The 18620-nt window shown below is 46.7% G+C and overlaps 1 protein-coding gene across 1 annotated transcript in view; it reads right to left on the reverse strand.

The window, feature by feature from the left end:
* Positions 1 to 267: 267 nt before the first annotated feature.
* The window catches only part of LOC124620263 (non-classical arabinogalactan protein 31-like), a 31705-nt gene continuing 13352 nt past the window's right edge, over positions 268 to 18620 (reverse strand). Inside the window, exons 2-3 of the mRNA XM_047146930.1 lie at positions 5404 to 6170; positions 268 to 309 (exon numbers count right to left, since the gene is read on the reverse strand). Coding sequence (XP_047002886.1) covers positions 268 to 309; positions 5404 to 6170 — 809 coding nt within the window. The remainder of the gene's footprint in view (positions 310 to 5403; positions 6171 to 18620) is intronic.

Genomic DNA, 18620 nt, shown 5'->3' on the forward strand with positions numbered 1-18620 from the left:
ACTTCCCTGGAGGCACTCCTGGAGAATCCTTCCCTCTCAACACTGGCGTTGGGGACGTCGTATCGGGTTTCATTACTTTAGGAAGTTTTCTGGTCTAGGGGTCCGATTTTTACCTCATTTTCAATATTTCTTTTAAATTAAATCAAAAGATAAGACAAACAATGCTTACATTCTTTCATTAATCTATCTTTTGGCTGCACTAAAAAATTTGTCCAAAAATATTACGTTATGAAGGAAAGTGGCGTCAAAGATCGTAATACACGAGGTCTACCGGTAGGTGGGGCGACGTAGTTCAGGTAATAGGCAGGTCTAAAACAGACCAAAATTCATTAAAATATGAGAATATATTAGAACCTCTAAAAAGTGAAAAAATAAAGTTTCCTCACAAAATGGCGGCTATTTGGAAAAAGTATAAAAATCGAATTTTGGCCATTCAAAGTACATAACAACGACCACAGCCAGTTTAGTTCTCTACAAAAATAGCTAAGGGGCATCAGAATCGGCCGAGTTGATTTTGACACTCCAAACACACAGCAAAAAAAGTGACTTCTAGGAAATAGCGTTTTAGTCCGTTTTTTAAACTTTCAATCAGTCCGTGATGCCTCGATTATACAGTACGCCTTCCTCGAGTTCTTAAACCACGTTGGCATACACTGCTTCCTCCTGGGTCACAGATTTGGCTTCTTTGTTGGCCATAAACGCTCTAAGCGTGCAAGGCGCCTTCTGCAGAACTGTAACGCTGTGTTGCCAAGTTGAACACCCATGACATTCAATGTCTGTGCGAGTACCATGAAGCCGTTGTTGAATGTAACTGTGGCCAAATTGTTAGCAGTTTCGACTACTACTTTATCGGAATACGTGTTTCGGCGAAAACTTCCAAATCTGCGAATTTACCAAATAGCTAGAGTTTCTAGTGGTCGCGCCAATACATCGTTCCAATCAACTGTCAATTGACAGGTCTTCATATACAGGTCTGATTGCCGGTCTGATAATCGTGTATTTTGATTATATGATACAGTTTACAGGCAAAATGGTTTCGCCCACACGTCCTCCATAATATAAGGTGTCGAAATATGCAATAAAAATAAAGCTTTCTGCAAATACTAAACCAGAAAACCCTATTATGAAGCCTTCGAATCACATACCTGGGAACCTAATCTGTATGTTTGAATCTTCAACAGCTTGCAATGGGGTACTGTGTCAAACGCTTTCGGGAAATGCAACCGTGTGAAATCTGCCTGTTCATCTTCTAACAACCCTACCACAACAAAGGTCAAAAATTATGGTAGTAGTGTTGCTCACGCTGCTAAATATTGCATTTTCGGGCAACAACAAAGTTATGTTATGTGGCAGGTGTCATTAGAGCACAGTTAATAGTCATTTCTTGAAATAATGGATAAACGAGGCACTCATCTTTTCGTGTTTCCCACGCTGGTCTCGTTGTGAACTCGTGGCTCAATCGTCGAAAATCTAGGTAGTGATGTATCCAAGCTCGGATGCAAAGAGGCCTGGGTGTTAATCTACGATATTCAGAAGTTTTATAGATGTATTTCATAAACCATTCTTGAAGATTAAACTTTTGCAAGTTAGGACAATGGTGATGTAAAAAGGTAATCAGTACTCTGAATTAAAGTTACACTTCATTACTTTTGTTGCAATATCACGTAACTCGTTCCAAAACATCACAATATAAAACATGCTTGAAAATATCTTTCTCACTGTTAAAAGTTCACATTTCATAAACTGACTACAATTTGCGTCTTTTTAACATGACAACCAAAGCTTGACTCTCTAATAACCGCTTACGCGCCCAAAAATCAGAATTAAGAGTATGTCAATGATCGTAGTGACAAAAGAAAGAATAAACATAAGAACAATATCATTGAAATATATACATATCGATGTATCGAAGTACCTCCACATTAATAAAATCAAATTTGAATGTTGTCATAGAAATATGTTAACTATTTTACAGAAACACAGTTGAATATTGATGGTATCGAGAGGTTGAGGTAAGGTGCCATAATGGTTATGTAATTCAAGTACCATTACAATCTCCATTCATCGTTTGCGGGATAGGATGTGAGAAATCGGCAAGCAGAGTTGAGCATGAGTGACGCTTTCTAAACCAGAGTGCTGACCTATGCACAGAAGCCTGTCTCCAGGAAGTTTACCCCCTGCAGGTCCGGGGGTAAGAATAGGCCCGAGGTACTCCTGCCTGTTGTAGGAGGCGACTAAAACGAGTTTCACATGTTTAGGCCTTTATGTGATGGTCCCCTGTAGGGTTTGACCTCCATTCTTCAAAATTTTCCCGAAGATCGAGCCAATTGGGGAAGGTCGCCTTACATGGCACGTTGCACCCATCTTGCATTGATATCTTTAGCCGACTTTCTCGTCGTCGCATTGCAGTACCGCCCATTCTCCATCTCTTGGGTGAGGACACGTTCCTGGGTGCGTTTTCCACCAAACACTATGCTGTGTCGCTTTCTGTGTCGACGATGACCGTGGACTTCTTTGCACCTGGTATCCAGCACGGTAGCCAGTCCGTTGCGCTGGGGCCGCCATGTGCCCTGTTGGTTGTAGCCCCCCTGGCCACGCAGGGATCACTCTGCTGATTCCTGTACTGTTAACTCCCCGCAATGGCCATCCTGCCAGGTGGCATTTGCTGCAGCTGGGTGGCGCCCGTGGGGAGGACCCCTGGTTGGAGTGGGTGGCATCAGGGCGGATGACATGCAATGAAGCGTAGTACATAATCTATTCCTGGTGGTCAAACAGCAGTCTCTAAGCGATCATGAGCTCAATTCTACGCACAGAAGTACGACCCCAAATCGTTCCCCTCCCTGGCCACACCATGGGTGGATCATCAGGCTAAGGATGGCAGCGGATCTTACTCGCCCCAGTACCTTGTATGTTCGGGAGCTGATGGGCAATCTTTCATGACTATGAAGCCTCTGTTTTTTGGTTGAGCATTTAAAGGACAAGTTTGCGGACGTTGAGGGCTTTCCCAAAACGAGATCTGGGTCAGTCATGATCAAACAGCATTCTCTGCCCAGTTACGGGAGTTACTCGCTTGTGACAAGCTGTGGGATGTTTCTGTATCCATCACGCCCCATAAGAGCTTAAATATCGCCCAGGGTATCATATTTCACAGGGACCTTCTTTTGCAGTCCGACGATGAGCCGCGCCCTAATTCAGAGCGGCGAAGTGTACATTTCGTCTGGCGTGTCCACCAGGGTCCGAAGGATAATCAGATTGCCACTGGTGCCTTCACCTTGGCCTTTGATGGTGATAAATTGCCCGAGAAGGTCAAGGTGATGGTCTAACAGTGTGATGTAAAGATCTATATTCCTCCCCCAATGCGGTGCTTTAAGTGCTGGAAGTGCGGCCATATGTTTTCCTGCTGTACTTCCAGCGCCACATGTCGAGATAGCGGACTCCCATCACATCCCAACAGTCCTTGTGCCCCGCCCCCCATCTGTGTCAGTTGCAGAGAGCACCATTCGCCTTGCTCACCAGACTGCAGGATTCTCCAGAAAGAAAGGAAAACCATGGAGTAAAAGACCCTGGACCGACTGACCTATACTGAGGCTAAGAGAAAATTTGAACGCCTGCATCCTGTGCCTATGACATCGTGTTACGCCACCGCTACAACAGTTCTGGCACCATCGGTTCCACCAACCCGTCACCTCTTCACCTCTGAGCTTGAAGACTAAACCTGCCCCGTTGATGGTGGGGGCATTTCCCTCCCTGTTGCTCCTGCACCACCTATTTTGGGAGCAACACCGCCCCCCCCCCCCCCCAAATATCATGAATGTCCATTCCCACTTGTAAGCCGGAGAAATGTCTTCGGTTTCTCTTGCTAGGATGGGATCCCTTGGGTCACTCCCTTCCCAGGTTTCTGCTAGTGGGAAACAAGACACCCGCCAGTGGCTACAGAGCCCAAAGGCAGCTGGCTGTAGGGCTTCACGCTTATCCTCAGTCCCAGAGACTGAGCCAGTGGAGTGCTCCCAGCTGGGGAAACCCAAGGAGAAGCGAGAGAAAGCCAAAAAGAAAACGCCTAAGACCAAGGAAATGGCGCTGGCACCCACACCACCGGTACCTACAAGCTCTGTGGCTGAGGATGGGGTGGAGATTTTGACGTCCGCTGAGGACCTAGAACACGCCATACCCTCAGACACAATGGATATAGACTGCTCAGGCAATAATTCGGTGGTAGCAGGTGACTCTGAGGCGTAAACTACCTCACTGAATGTTCCATACCTTCCTGGTCTCGTGATTTCGTCCTCCAGTGGAATTGCGGCGGTTTTTTCCACCACCTGGCTGAGCTTTACACCTGCTATCTGCATTGCACTTCAGGAAACTTGGTTCCCAGTAATGCGGACCCTTGACCTACATGGCTGTAAGGGATATTACAGGAACTGTATTGACTATAATCTACTGTCAGGTGGAGTTTGTAGTTACGTCCTAAAGTTGGTCTGTAGTGAACATGTGCCCCTTCAAACCCTTCTTGAAGCTGTGGTTGCCAAGATAAGGTCGATGCATGATGCATGAAATAACTGTCTGCAATGTATATCTTCCTCCAGATGGTATAGTACCCCTGAATGTATTAGCTGCACTGATTGATCAACTCAACTCCCTAAACCATTCTTTCTTTGGGGAGATTTTAACGCCTGTAACACCTTGTGGGGTGGCACTGTGCTTACTGGCCGAGGCAGACATGTCGAAACTTTACTCAGTCCAACCTCTGCCTCTTAAATACTAGGGCTGCGACGCATTTCAGTGTGGCTCATGGTAGTTACTTGGCCATTGATTTATCAATTTGCAGCCCAGGACTTCTCCCATCTATCCACTGGAGAGCACATAACGACCTGTGTGGCAGTGACCACTTATCCACCTTCCTGTCACTTCCCCAGCATCAGGCCCATGGACGCCTGCCCAGATGGGCTTTAAACAAAGCAGACTGGGAAACTTCCACCTTTGCTGTCACTATTGAATCTCCCCCACACGGTAACATCGATGTGATGGTTGAGCAGGTGACTAGCACACTTATTTCTGCGGCAGAAAACGCGATGCCTCGCTCTTTAGGATGCCCGAGGCGTAAGGCAGTCCCTTGGTGGTCGCCGTAAGTCGCTGAAGCAATTAGGGGGCGTCAGCGAGCTCTACAGTGGCATAAGCGGCACCCTTCCCTGGAGCACCTCATAGCCTTTAAGCGGCTCCGTGCCCGCGTTCGCCAACTTCTCAAACGACGGAAGCAGGAGTGTTGGGAGGGATACATCTCAACCATTGGGTGCGATATGCCACCTTCCCAAGTCTGGGCAAAGATCAAACGTCTTTTCGGATACCAGACCCCAACAGGTGTTCCTTGCTGTGTTATCTACCGACGCAAACGTGATTGCTGAGCACTTTGATGGGCACTTTGATGGGCACTTTGATGGGCACTTTGACGGGCACTTTGACGGGCACTTTGACGGGCACTTTGACGGGCACTTTGACGGGCACTTTGACGGGCACTTTGACGGGCACTTTGACGGGCACTTTGACGGGCACTTTGACGGGCACTTTGACGGGCACTTTGACGGGCACTTTGACGGGCACTTTGACGGGCACTTTGACGGGCACTTTGACGGGCACTTTGACGGGCACTTTGACGGGCACTTTGACGGGCACTTTGACGGGCACTTTGACGGGCACTTTGACGGGCACTTTGACGGGCACTTTGACGGGCACTTTGACGGGCACTTTGACGGGCACTTTGACGGGCACTTTGACGGGCACTTTGACGGGCACTTTGACGGGCACTTTGACGGGCACTTTGACGGGCACTTTGACGGGCACTTTGACGGGCACTTTGACGGGCACTTTGACGGGCACTTTGACGGGCACTTTGACGGGCACTTTGACGGGCACTTTGACGGGCACTTTGACGGGCACTTTGACGGGCACTTTGACGGGCACTTTGACGGGCACTTTGACGGGCACTTTGACGGGCACTTTGACGGGCACTTTGACGGGCACTTTGACGGGCACTTTGACGGGCACTTTGACGGGCACTTTGACGGGCACTTTGACGGGCACTTTGACGGGCACTTTGACGGGCACTTTGACGGGCACTTTGACGGGCACTTTGACGGGCACTTTGACGGGCACTTTGACGGGCACTTTGACGGGCACTTTGACGGAGCCCCTGCGTTGGAGAATTACCCCCACTCTCGAACGGCGGCTGGAAGTGAACGTCCTCTCGTTCACTACACGCCGCAGTGAATCCTATAGCGCCCCATTTACAGAGTGGGAGCTCCTCAGTGTCCTTGCACATTGCCCGGACACAGCTCCTGGGCCTGATCGGATCCACAGCCAGATGATTAAACATCTCTCATCTGACTACAAGCTACATCTTCTCGTCATCTTCAACCGGATCTGGTGCAATGGCGTCTTTCCATCCCAATGACGGGAGAGCACCATCATTCCGGTGCTCAAACCCGGTAAAAACCCGCTTGATGTGGATAGCTATAGGCCCATCAGCCTCACCAACGTTCGTTGTAAGCTGCTGGGAGGTACAGTATGTCGGCGGTTGGGTTGAGGCCTAGTCATGTGGCCTCGTGATTACAGGACCTCGTAGTTCGGTCCCTTTCCCCCCTCTTTTAAACAAACCAACCAAGGAAATTTATTATATTCGAACTGAGAATGTGTTCAGGAAGTCTGCAGGAAACCGATGTTAAGGGTATTGATCTGCAGTTACTCCGATCTTATCTTCTACCTTTCCTGTGTACAAAAGCCACTTGCTCTTTTTTCCAGTCGCTTGGGACTTCTTGTTGGGCGAGAGATTCGGATAAAACACAAGCTAAGTATGGAGCCAATTTTGTGTTGTCAGTCATAATAAATCAAAAATGATACACATTTTCCCTTTTTAAACAAATACAAAACATTATAAGAGATTCTACTGCCTACACTTCAGTCATTATATTGTCCACATAAGACATAGAGATATTGTCCCATTCTTCCGCAGCAGCTACTATGATGCCCTATAAGGTATCTGTTGGCAAAGGGTATTCCAAAACAGCCGTTTTAGCATGGCCCATATGTTCTCAATGCACTTAGGATCTGAAGAATATGGAGGCCATTCTGTCCAACTGATCCAATACTCAAGTAGCAAAGTGTTTACAAAATTATGACACTGGAGGTGTGCATTATCGTCGATCAGCGTGAATTTCGCTCCAATATGTTCACCAAATGGAGCCACAGTGGGTGCAAAGGTGCTGTCCCGATAGTTCATGCCAGTCATCCAGCCACATATTAGCACAAGGGATGTCCTGCAGCTATGCGTGGTTTAATGCCAAAACGTGACTGGACAGCCTTGACAAGGATGGTGGTCTATGGTACAATTAGGCCGTAAGAGTTCTCGTCGCTACCTCCAGACACTAATGTCAGTGTTTTCAGGATCGAGACTATACGGGTCTCAGCAGTAAAGAGCGTTGTGTCCGACTGCTGCCTAGTCCACAAACAGTGGTTTCGTGCTCATGGGACACGATCTCCTAACACGATAGAAACAGGGACTGTTTCCGCTAGAAATAGAGTACTAACAAATCATAGCGTTGATTTCATAAGGTGTCTTCGGATTACAGCGTTAAATTATAAGTTCAGGCAATATGCAACGTTTTGACCACTGTATTGGTTTTAAACTCCTTAAGTTACTTTTCTCTCCTCCAAGCGGGAGTCCATGCGACAGTGAAACGACTAGATGTTTTTTACGATCGTGTTACTAGAACGCTTTCTTAAACGTGAAATTTAAAACTTCAGCTTTCCTTTTGCTATCCTCTATTGCCATACCAGGCTGGTCGACAAATGAATGGACAGAAGCCTCCGCCCCACTTAGTGGTGGTGTATGTGACCAGTATTTCCTCTGGATAGTTGTGACGCTTGTACGACGGCTGCCCAGAAAGCAATGCAGAGTTTCTTTCTCAGCCGAAAACAATGTCATGAATGCTAAATGTTACCTATGTACTATTTAAAGTCTCCTGAGTGGGCGCGCCATGTTTGACACTTCTGACAGATAGCGCAGCTGCAGACAGTTTCAAAATGGCGTCTGTAGGTGATCTAAGTTACAGGCAACGATCCGTCATTTAACTTCTAATTGCAGAGAAAGAAACGGTGAGGAACATTCTGAAACGCTCCTGCAAAGTATATGGAACATCTGCTGTCGACAGAAGTAGTTAGTTGCTGGGCGCGGAGGTCATCACAAGTTGGACTGACCTTCAAAATTTGCATCGGTCAGGGAGACCATCCAAGGCTGACACACCTGACCTAGCCCCTCGGACATCCACTTGTTTGGGCAATTAAAGGATGCCATTCGTAGAAGACACTTTGAGGCCGATGAGGTGGTGATTCACACAGTGAAGCCTCCCTAGAGGCTCGCCACACTTCCGTGGGTTCGTGCTTGGCTACCACGAGACCCCTGCCTTGGCACCATTTTTTCCCTTCTGTGTTGCAAGTCTAACATCTTGCTATTTTTTCCCCTCCCTTGGGGAACATGTTTCGGGTGTAATTGGGAATGTTCTGCATTCTCTCTCACTGACGTAAGAACAGTCACATATTTTTCTTTTGCTCTCTTTTCCTTTCTTCGTTTCCCTTCTCCCTGTGATCTCCTGAAGTTTGGCCCACGTGTCTGACACGTAACAAGTGACTAGTTGACAACTAATTCCCAGCCCCGTGTCGACAGGTAGAGTTTGCACGTACCCCCTGGTAAAGGCCAGGCCCAGGGAGCGGTGATTGCCTAGGCTGCAAACTCCCCAAATTGACGATTGATCCCCCTGTTAGGTGTTCAGGTGGTGTGCCCTGAGGTGTGAACAATCACCTAAGGCGGGTGAACATATTGGAGCGAAATTCACGCTGATCGACGATAATGCACGCCTCCAGTGTCACAATTTTGTAAACACTTTGCTACCTGAGCATTGGGTCAGTTGGACAGAATGGCCTCCATATTCTTCAGATCGTTAGTGCATTCAGAACATATGGGCCAATCTAAAACGGGTGTTCTGCAAGGGGGCTTCCAGTTGGAAGGAGTGTGCCATCGCAGATGCTGGCAATCATGGGGAATTTCTCACAATGAGTCAATCATCGTCACAACGTCTAAAAAACGTAAACGCAATGAGGCCAATGCTACAAAGACCCTTCCCACTGCATCACGGTTCCTCATGGTCTCACATACTGAAGACAGACAGTCCTTCACCACAGTAAATCCATTTATTATTCAGAAAGGTGTTGATGCAACTGCTGGCCCTGTGAAATCCTGCTCTCGTTTATGGGATGGCACTTCGCTTTTGGAGACTACATCTGATTCTCAAGCACAATTACTGCTTACTGCCTCGCTTCTCCACAGCTACCATGTTTGTGTTGAGGCCTATAGAACTTCAAAATCTTCACATGGTGTTATTTACACTAGGCTGCTTGACGGTCTGAGGCCAAAGTCCAATATTACCTCTCTTATCAGGGTGTCGTTTCCATCTATCGTTTCATGAAAAAGGTACATTTCTCCTTAGCATCCACCCACACTCTTTCTCTCACCTTTGATAGTGGTGCTTCCGTCCAGTATCAAAACAGACTATGAAATTATCACAGACTGGCTGTACATTCCAAACCCAATGAACTGCTTACTGGTGTCATCGTTTCAACCGCACTAGAACATCTTGTTGGCACCCAGCAAATGAGAGCAATTGTCCGCCTCCATGTCCCCGGTGTATCATCTGCAATGGCGGCCATGCCGCCTCGTCTGTGGACTGTCCTGTGTATTTTGATGAGTGGACTGTCAAAGAAATCCACGTAAAGGAAAAAGTGCCTTACCCAGTCGCTCACAAGATACTAGCTAGCCGCAAACCCTGTATTATCCGGTCTGTCACCTATAGTTCTGTACTTATTACCTCTCGCTCCATGAGGGACATGGCCACGCAGACAAGCAACCTGCAATTAAGCTCTGAGGTTGTGAAATCGCCCATTGTCAAGGTAGCACCGTCATCCCCCGTCCAGCTGTGCAACAAGCCATCAAACTCTCGCCTCAAGGGACGATTCCACCAGCTACACAACCGGTAGGCCAGAAAGGACAGAAGTAGTACTTCCATGAAGAGTTCCTACTATCCTCCAGTCAACCAACACCAGACTACTCCTGTAACTGAGAAGGCTCAAAGTAGTCCACCAAAGACAAATGGTCTTCTCGTTTGCCAACTCTATCATCTTAGACAGTGTTGCCATGTGATACCATAGCCCAGTCAGTCCGTGTTGCTGGTATGCACCACCAACCATTCTCCAGCATTGGACTCCACAGACCAACAGCACAAACAAGCTGATGCTTCTGTGGACCCTGTGAAGCAGGATCCTCCTGCTTCTGTGCCTGCAGTAGTGACTCGATACAGGCTGTCCACCCTGACGTCTCTTCCTCATCACGATTCTCCTCAAATTGAACTTTTGCGGCCTTTGGTACCATAAAGAGGATTTATGGCAGCTTTTTAGCATTGCAGTGTCTCCTTGTACTCGGCCTTCAGAAAACGAAGTTACGCACTCACAACTGCTTTGAGCTTTCACATTTATTACTGGTTCGTTTTGACCTTTCCCTTTGGTTGGCATCCCATCTCATGGGGGTGTCATGCGGTTCATACAGGGTGACAAATCATAGTCAACCCTTTTTCCTGACCACCCGTTTTCAAGCTGTCACAGTTCGCCTTTTCCTTCCCCCTCCCTCCCTCCCTCCCTCCCCCCCCCCCCCCCCCCCAGAGGCTCAGTATTCGTTTGCTTAGTATGGGCTGAGTGACCCTGGGGTTCCTGAGTTCGGGACTGGTAAGCGCCACCAGTCCTCTGTCACTGTAAGATCTGGTCATACTTAAACGACCACCGTGTGGCGCAGCGGTGGAATGTTGTGGGTTTCAGAGAATGGGGGTCTTGGCTTCACCACCTGGATTGCAAGGAAGATACCCACCTCTATAAAAAAAAAACTCAACCTGAAGGTGTGCTACGTGCTGAGGAAGTGAATGGCTGTTGAGGTGAAACAGTCATTAGCGAGCAACCTCTGGGGCACCTGCTGCACCCCAGTTGAATCAGGTTTGCTCAGGCATGCAGAGCTCTGCCTGGGTCGACAGTTGTTTCCCTAGTGTCTCGTGGGATCCTTATGGAACTGTCTCATGGAACTACTACTCCTGGCGGGATGGGTGTACAGTCAGGCAACACCCACACCCACTCCTCAAAGAGAGCTTAGTTGCTCAGTCCCCCAGAAAAGAAGTCTGAGTAATAGTAACAGGGCATTAGTGTGCTATAACACATTTATTGTAATCAAGTTACACGGGGAAGCTTTGAGAAGGTTTCCCCTTTCTATATTAACAAGGCATTGGAAGGTATTGCTGCGTCTCTGAAAAGTGTCAAACGACTATGTAATGGAACACTTTCGGTGGAAACTGCTAATGCCACCCAAATATCTAAGCTTCTGGGATGTAAGGCCTTAGGTGACTACCCAGTCGAGGCTGAATTGCATAACACCCTTAACTATAGTAAAGGCGTGGTTGCCTGCTCCTGATATAATGGAGATGGACCACACAGAGTTGCGTGAAGAGTGGAAGAATGTGGGTGTCAAAGAGGTGTAGTATTATGTGAGGAGAGTCAATGGCAAATTGGAAAAATCAGCAACGTTTATTCTAACTTTTAGTACTCCCGAATTACCTGAAGAAGATATGGACTTCCAATCCGAAGAACCAGAGAACGCGGAACTGGGTAATGTTCCCCCTTGACCTCCCCAGTAAATCACCGCCTACGAGGGAGAAAGGAAAGAACCATCATTGCTAACCAATGGCTTCCATAGGGACTTCTGTGTTGCAGTGGAATTTGAATGGATATCGCTGCTGGTCCAGGATAAACCATTCTGGATCTGCTTACAAGAAACGCATTTTAAAATCGCAGACAAACCTACATTACGGGGCTACCACATACAGGAAAGACGATACTACTGTAGGCAGGGCTAAAGGTGGAGTGGCTATTTTTCTTGACTGCAGATACCACTCCTCTGCTGTCCCTCTTGCCACGACCATCCAAGCAATTGCTGTGAAAATTTTCTCACCGTTTACTATCACAGTGTGTTATTTGTACCTGCTCCCTGTGACACTTTGGATACGGACGAACTGGCAAACCTCTTCCAGGCAGTCTCGCGCCCATTCCTTCTTGTGGGGGACTTCAGTGCCCACAACGTGCTGTGAGGCTTGGCTACTACTTGGTCCAGGGGTCGGCTGATCGAGCGACTTGTCCATTCTGAGGATATCTGCCTTTTGAACGCGAGTCAGATTACTCACTTTCCCACAGCTACAGCTATTGATCTTTGCTTTTGTTCCTCAGCTATTGCAGTCCAGTGGGAAGTGGCCCCAGATTTACATTGTAGTGACCGCTTCCCAGTGTGGATTCGTCTGCCGCCTAGGACAGTGAGCAGCTGGAGGATGGATCCATCTTTCTGTTAAGTTTGTGGCGTGCCGATTTCAGTTCAGCATATTGTGGCTACGTGTGTCCTGTATACTGATAATAGGGCAGCCCTTGGTCTCGCTGGAGATCTACCCACCGTCCACACAGGTACTGATACCAGTGTTAACAAAGTGGTGAAATTTTGTAAACTATCAGGCCTCATCCCTAAACTGGTAGGGAAGGGCGGCAGACTCTAGTACATTATAAACAGCTCATCATGTGGAGACAGCCTTCGTCCCCACCCATGAGATTTCATGTTGATTTTTTGTCAGGGCGCTGATGACAGTGATGTTGAGTACCCCTTCAACCCAACTCATCATCATCATCATCATCATCATCATCATCATCATCATCATCTTTTCCTTCCCCACCTGACTTTTCTCTCTGTACCACTTCTGTCCCTCCATCATTCGATGTCACCAGGGCAGACTTCCTCCAGCATATTGGGCAGCTACCTCCCCCATTTTTGCTACTCAGCAACTGTAATGGGCATCATTCTCTTTGGGGTCCTCCCAGAACCTGTTGGAGAGGTGCCGTCTTGGCTGATGTTCACCAACTCAACGTCTTCTGCCTTAACAGTGGAGCACCCACATTCCTTTCAGACTCCTCGCACACCTATTCCCATTTAGGCCAACCATTCTGCACTGCCAAGCTTGCCCATTGTCTAGAGTAGTCTGTTCTTTCTGACACCTACTCGAGCAACCATTTCCTGTGTGCTATCCATTTGCTCACTCTTACCCTACCAGCATGCACACCCAAATGGCACCTTAATAAGGCTGACTGGAAGCTTTACTCATCCCTGGCCACCTTCAAAGATGATTTACCCAGTTTTGATGAACAGGTGGAATATCTCACAAATTTTATCCTTACTGCTGCAGAATGTTTCATTCCTCACATTTCCTCTTTACCACGCCGTGTCCCAGTCCCTTGGTGGACTGAGGCATGCCGCGATGCAATACACACACTGGATGTCATGAATGGTTTTCTGCAGAAATCCCAGACTCTGGCGGTGTTTTTAGATTTGTAGAGGGCCTATGACACCTGCTGCAGAACATGTACTCTCCGTACTCTTTACACATGGGTCATCTGTGGCCACCTGCCCTGTTTCCTTCAAGAATCTTTAAAAGACTGTTTTCGAGGAACATGTCGATTCTGCCTTGTAGGACACCTTTATCCAGGAAAACGGTGTGCCTCAGGGTTCCATCCTGAGCATCGTCCTCTTTGGTGTTACCATTAACCTTATCATGGCCTGTCACCCACTGGGCATCTCCACCTCCCTGTTTGTTGACGATTTTGCCATCTATTGCAGTTCTTCCCGGCTGTGTCTACTGAGCAGCGTCTTCAGCGATGTCTTGATCGTCCTTACTCCTTGAGCATCGACAATGGCTTTCGCTTTTCCACAGACAAAGCCGTCTGTATGAATTTCTGGCGATGCAATTGGTTTTTCCCACGATCTTTAAGTCTTGGACCTGTTGCCTTCCTTTCGTAGAAAGTACGAAATTCCTGGGGCTCTTTCCCGATAGGAAACACTCTTGGTCCTCCCATGTGTCTTACCTGGCAGCCCACTGTACGCAGTTCCTCGATGCCCGACGTGTCCTCAATGGTACTTCCTGGGGTACTGATCTAACCACCGTCCTCTGTGTGTACCAGTCCCTTGCCCATTCGAAACTAGACTATCGGTTCTTTGGTTATGCGTCTGCACATCCATCCATCCATCCATATTACGCAGTCTCAACACTATCCAACATCATGGTATCCGTTTGGCCACTGGCTCTTTTTACACAAACCCGGTTGGGTGTGTGTATGCTGACGCTCCTCAACTACCATTGTCCTACTGCTGTGACTTTCTCCTCAGCAGGTGTGCATTCTGTCTGTCTGTCTGTCTGCCTGCTATGCATGGCCACCCATCCTACACCTCCTCCTTTGATGACTCCTTTGATCATCAGTATGGGATTTGTCCCTCTTAGAGTCTGCCTCTGACACTTGCTACAGTGGCTTAACTTCCCACTACCTGCAACTTTCCCAGTGTGTGTGAACCCTTCACCACCTTGGCTTCGTGAAGTGGCCCATGTTAACCTTGTCCTTCATTCACTTACTGAGGACACTACTCCAGTCTTGGTCTATCGCCTTCAGTTTCACGACATTCACATGGAACTTAGTTAGTACCTTTGTCTACACTGGTGGCTCTCGGACTGACTGTGGAGTCGAGTGTGCCTTCATCATTGACACTCGTCTGTAGATATTGGATTCTGGCATACTGCTCAGTATTTACAGCCGAGCTCTTCGCCCTGTATCAGGCCACAAAATATATCTGGCGACATAGCCTTTTAAATTGTTCGCTGCTCAGACTCACCCAGTGCCCTTCAAAGTCTATGTGCACTGTGCACCACCCATCCTTTAGTGTAGTGGGTCCACGAAAACTGTCACTTGCTCACTCTTGGTGGAGCCAGTGTGATATTTATGTGGGTTTCTAGTCGTGTCGGTCTGCCAGGAAACGAGGGTGCTGACGCTGCTCCCAGGGCTGCAGTCCTCGTACCTCAACCCACTAGTCCCTATATTCTCTCTGATGATCTCTGTTGCCGGCTGTCTGGTGGTGGTGGTGGTGGTGGTGGTGGTGGTGGTGGTGGTGGTGGTGGTGGTGGTGGTGGTGGTGGTGTGCCTTTGGCATCCCCAATGGTCCTCCCTTCACGGGAATAAGCTCCAACATATTAAGCCTCTTGCGGAGGCTTGGATGACCTCCTCTCGACCCTCCACAAGGAAGCTGTTTCTCTGCTGTGTACTGGGCATTGCCTTTTCAGCCATCATCACTCAAGTAGCGCTACCCCACCACTTTGTACACACTGCGCCCAAATTTTAACTGTCCACCTCTTCCTGCTGGAATGCCGTTTTTTAACCATTTACGGTCCAGCTTGGGTTTGCCATCGGATTTACCAGTAGTTTTAGCAAATGACGTACGGGTTGTAGACTGCGTTTTACTTTTTATCCGCCGAAGCAATATGGCGAAGGCCATTTAATTTTTATTTTTTGGACCTCAGTTACTGTATGGTATCTTTGTAGCCCTTTCTCCACGTAACTGTTTTTAGCTGTCCCCTATTCTGTCCATTGGGACTGACACATAGACATTTAACTCCTCTCTGTGTTCGTGTTCTCTAGTTCTGACTTGGGCGCCTATGACCCCAGTTGCTTTTTGCGCCCTAAAGCACAACAAAACCAAAAGCAAACACAGTGAAGCACTGGCTCCGCCACCAGGACAAGAATCGGTACCGACGGAGCATACATGCCTTCGTTTTGCGCTGAAGGATGGCTATAGAATGGGATGGCGACTATGTGGAAAAAAAGGGTGTGTAGATAAGACACCATTCTTTCGCGTGTGCTGTAACCTCCCCCTCACTTATCGACCTTAATGACAGTGAAAAATTAAACCGCGTGCACCTAAAGGAAATTTGGGAAAAGCAATCGTCACCAAAGTTAATTTGTCGGTAAAGAGGGAGGAAAGGGTACATCTAAATGAAAGGAAAAATGCAAATGAAATTGGTGGAAATTAATTTTGAAAAGGGGTAAAGTTAATAAAGAAAGTAAATGTGCGGTCGTTACATTAACAATTAATTGGCGTTAATTTGATATTTGAGATTTGGTGAAAATTATGGTCGCCAGTCCCATGGACAACTACTACAATAACTGAAAATGAGAGATTAATGCATATATATTTAGCACTAAAAGCGTGGCAACTGAGGGTTGACGCATGTTGTGTGAAAACTGAATGTTTGTCAGAAGTAATAAATTTCGCTACACTCTGACTTAATTTAGCAGAAGAATGAATAAAACCGGAAAATTGGAAGTTAATTTACTGACTGAAATTAATAGTGAACTTTGTTTCAGAAGCACTACGAAATTCAATAAAATAAGGTTAGTCTTGGGCTACCTCAACAAGCTGAGCTGCAGTCACAGGTAAGCTAAAATATGGTAACAAAACTTACACTCTTAATTTGTGCTTGTGTAATCCAAATATTGTAGCCAGCTATGAATACTTCAACTGAATTTTGAAATTAAAGCAGTGAAATAGAATATTACTTTAATGCTGGCGTTTGAATTTAAACGACACTCGGGTTCATTCCAGAAAAGGAAGGGACCCTGACTGGTAATGCAATTGGGACAAAGAGCAACAAAGATTCCTGCTATATTGCTGTAATTTTGAAACAGTTTGAAAAGCTGAGGTCTGCCATACAGTTCTAAAACTTTACGTGCTTCCAGTCTTCCTTGTTGGTTGACAGAAGGTTTGAAATCGTCCATCGAGGAGGTGGCGACAGTCACTCGTTATCGGCCGTCGCTGTTGCAGAAGCTGGATGTTGGCGCGCCTTCTTCTCGACACGGTCACCAGTCGAAACGGGCTCTTGATGTGCGCCAGCTAATGCTTCCCGTCCGTGACACCGTGTCAGAAACTATAGTAGCAAGTCGAGAGCAATTAAATGCTGCCAAACCCCGAAAGCGCGGCAACTCGCGGAAGCGTCACACAACACACCTGCTCCACCGCCCTACTCCAGCCGGACTCCCTCTGCTCTGCCTGCGCTCCACGCAGCAGAGTTAACACTACCAAATATCCTAAACACTTAGGTTCTCCATACGACCTATCGATGTATTCGTTCGATAGCATAGTTTTCCCTAGGCAAGACCCAGCGTAAAAATATTAGTAGTATTTACAAAACAAACCAATTATACATAGACTTAAATGCATAAATATATATATACAAATAGTAACAAAATAAGGAAAAATCTATAGTACAATAGATGGAAATAGGATATGCATTTCCGGCGTTACAGTGCGATTCTCATTATGTTCAATACAGAATTGTAGAAGAAACAAAAATGTGGTGCATTACTTTCTAGGCAACCCTCGTATCTACAAACTCAACGCTGGCGAAAATGCTAGAAGAGACCAGAGGATACTGAAACATAGAAGAAACTAATGAGCGTCTGAAAAAATTCATTCTTTTCTCGTACTCCTATATTCTCCTAGTCACTGAACCACGACATACTTTCACATATTAAGTCATCACCTGCAAAGAGCTGTAGACCACTATTTACTTTACCCATCAGATACTCTATATGTAGAGAATATAGGTGCGTTGTCAGAGAGGCGATAGCGGCTTGTGCTAGCGACATGAACTGCGATGAAAGGGGTTGCCTGCGCGCGCATGCGCAGTTTTAGCTAGAGCTGCAACGTGCGGTTGGTGCGGACGGCGTAGCTGGAGTGGACCAGTGACCAGTGCTGGAACGGAAGACGTGCAACTGAGGTGTTCTCTCTAGTGTTGCCGCGTGGTGTCCATGCAAAGAAAATGCAATGAGACAGTCACAGAAAGTGGTACTTGGTGAGTTAGTATCTACTTCAGGCAAATTAGGAAAATAGGGGAAAAATTTATAAAGTTTTGAAACTTGGAGAATACACACATAGGGGATGAAGTAGTAAAAAAAAAAAAAAGTTACCTCCCCTATTGGGAGCTTCCCCCTCCCCCATCCCTTAATGTAATGTATATTCATTTTTCCAAACTTCACGAAAAACGGTTCATTTAACGAAGTTACCTGTATGACAGAAAATATTTCTGGTGAAGTTCTACTCAGAGGTGGTCAAATGAATATTTAAGCAAGATAATGCCAAAATGTCTAGGTAAAAAAAGTGACATTCATTTTAAAACACTTCTATTTATAAAGAACAATTTTGCTTTTTAGTCTTTTACTTTAGATTTGTGCAGCTTAAATTATTGCAATGGAAAATCATTCGTCATGAAAATTAAGAATTACTGAAAAACTAATCAATTACTTCTGCTGTAATACATTTACAATCATATTTACAGCATGTAGACAATGAAAATACCGTAATAGCTATCAAATTCATGTAAATGTGTTTTTACACAAAACCATCATCCAAATCTTCTGTCAAATCATTGCGAAGCACATTAGTGCATCTTTACCCACGACAGTTTTTGCACATTGTTGTGCAGTGTAGATCAGCCATCACACATCCACACTTCCTTCCGCATCCTTGAATGCAGCCGCATGAAATCAGTAGCAGTATTTTCTCTGAAACAGGTGGTCGTTTTATGTGAATCATGGAGAGGGACGAGTTTTTCCATCCAGCCCCAGTT

This window comes from Schistocerca americana, chromosome 6 (genome assembly GCF_021461395.2).
Source record: "Schistocerca americana isolate TAMUIC-IGC-003095 chromosome 6, iqSchAmer2.1, whole genome shotgun sequence".
Lineage (NCBI taxonomy): Eukaryota > Metazoa > Arthropoda > Insecta > Orthoptera > Acrididae > Schistocerca > Schistocerca americana.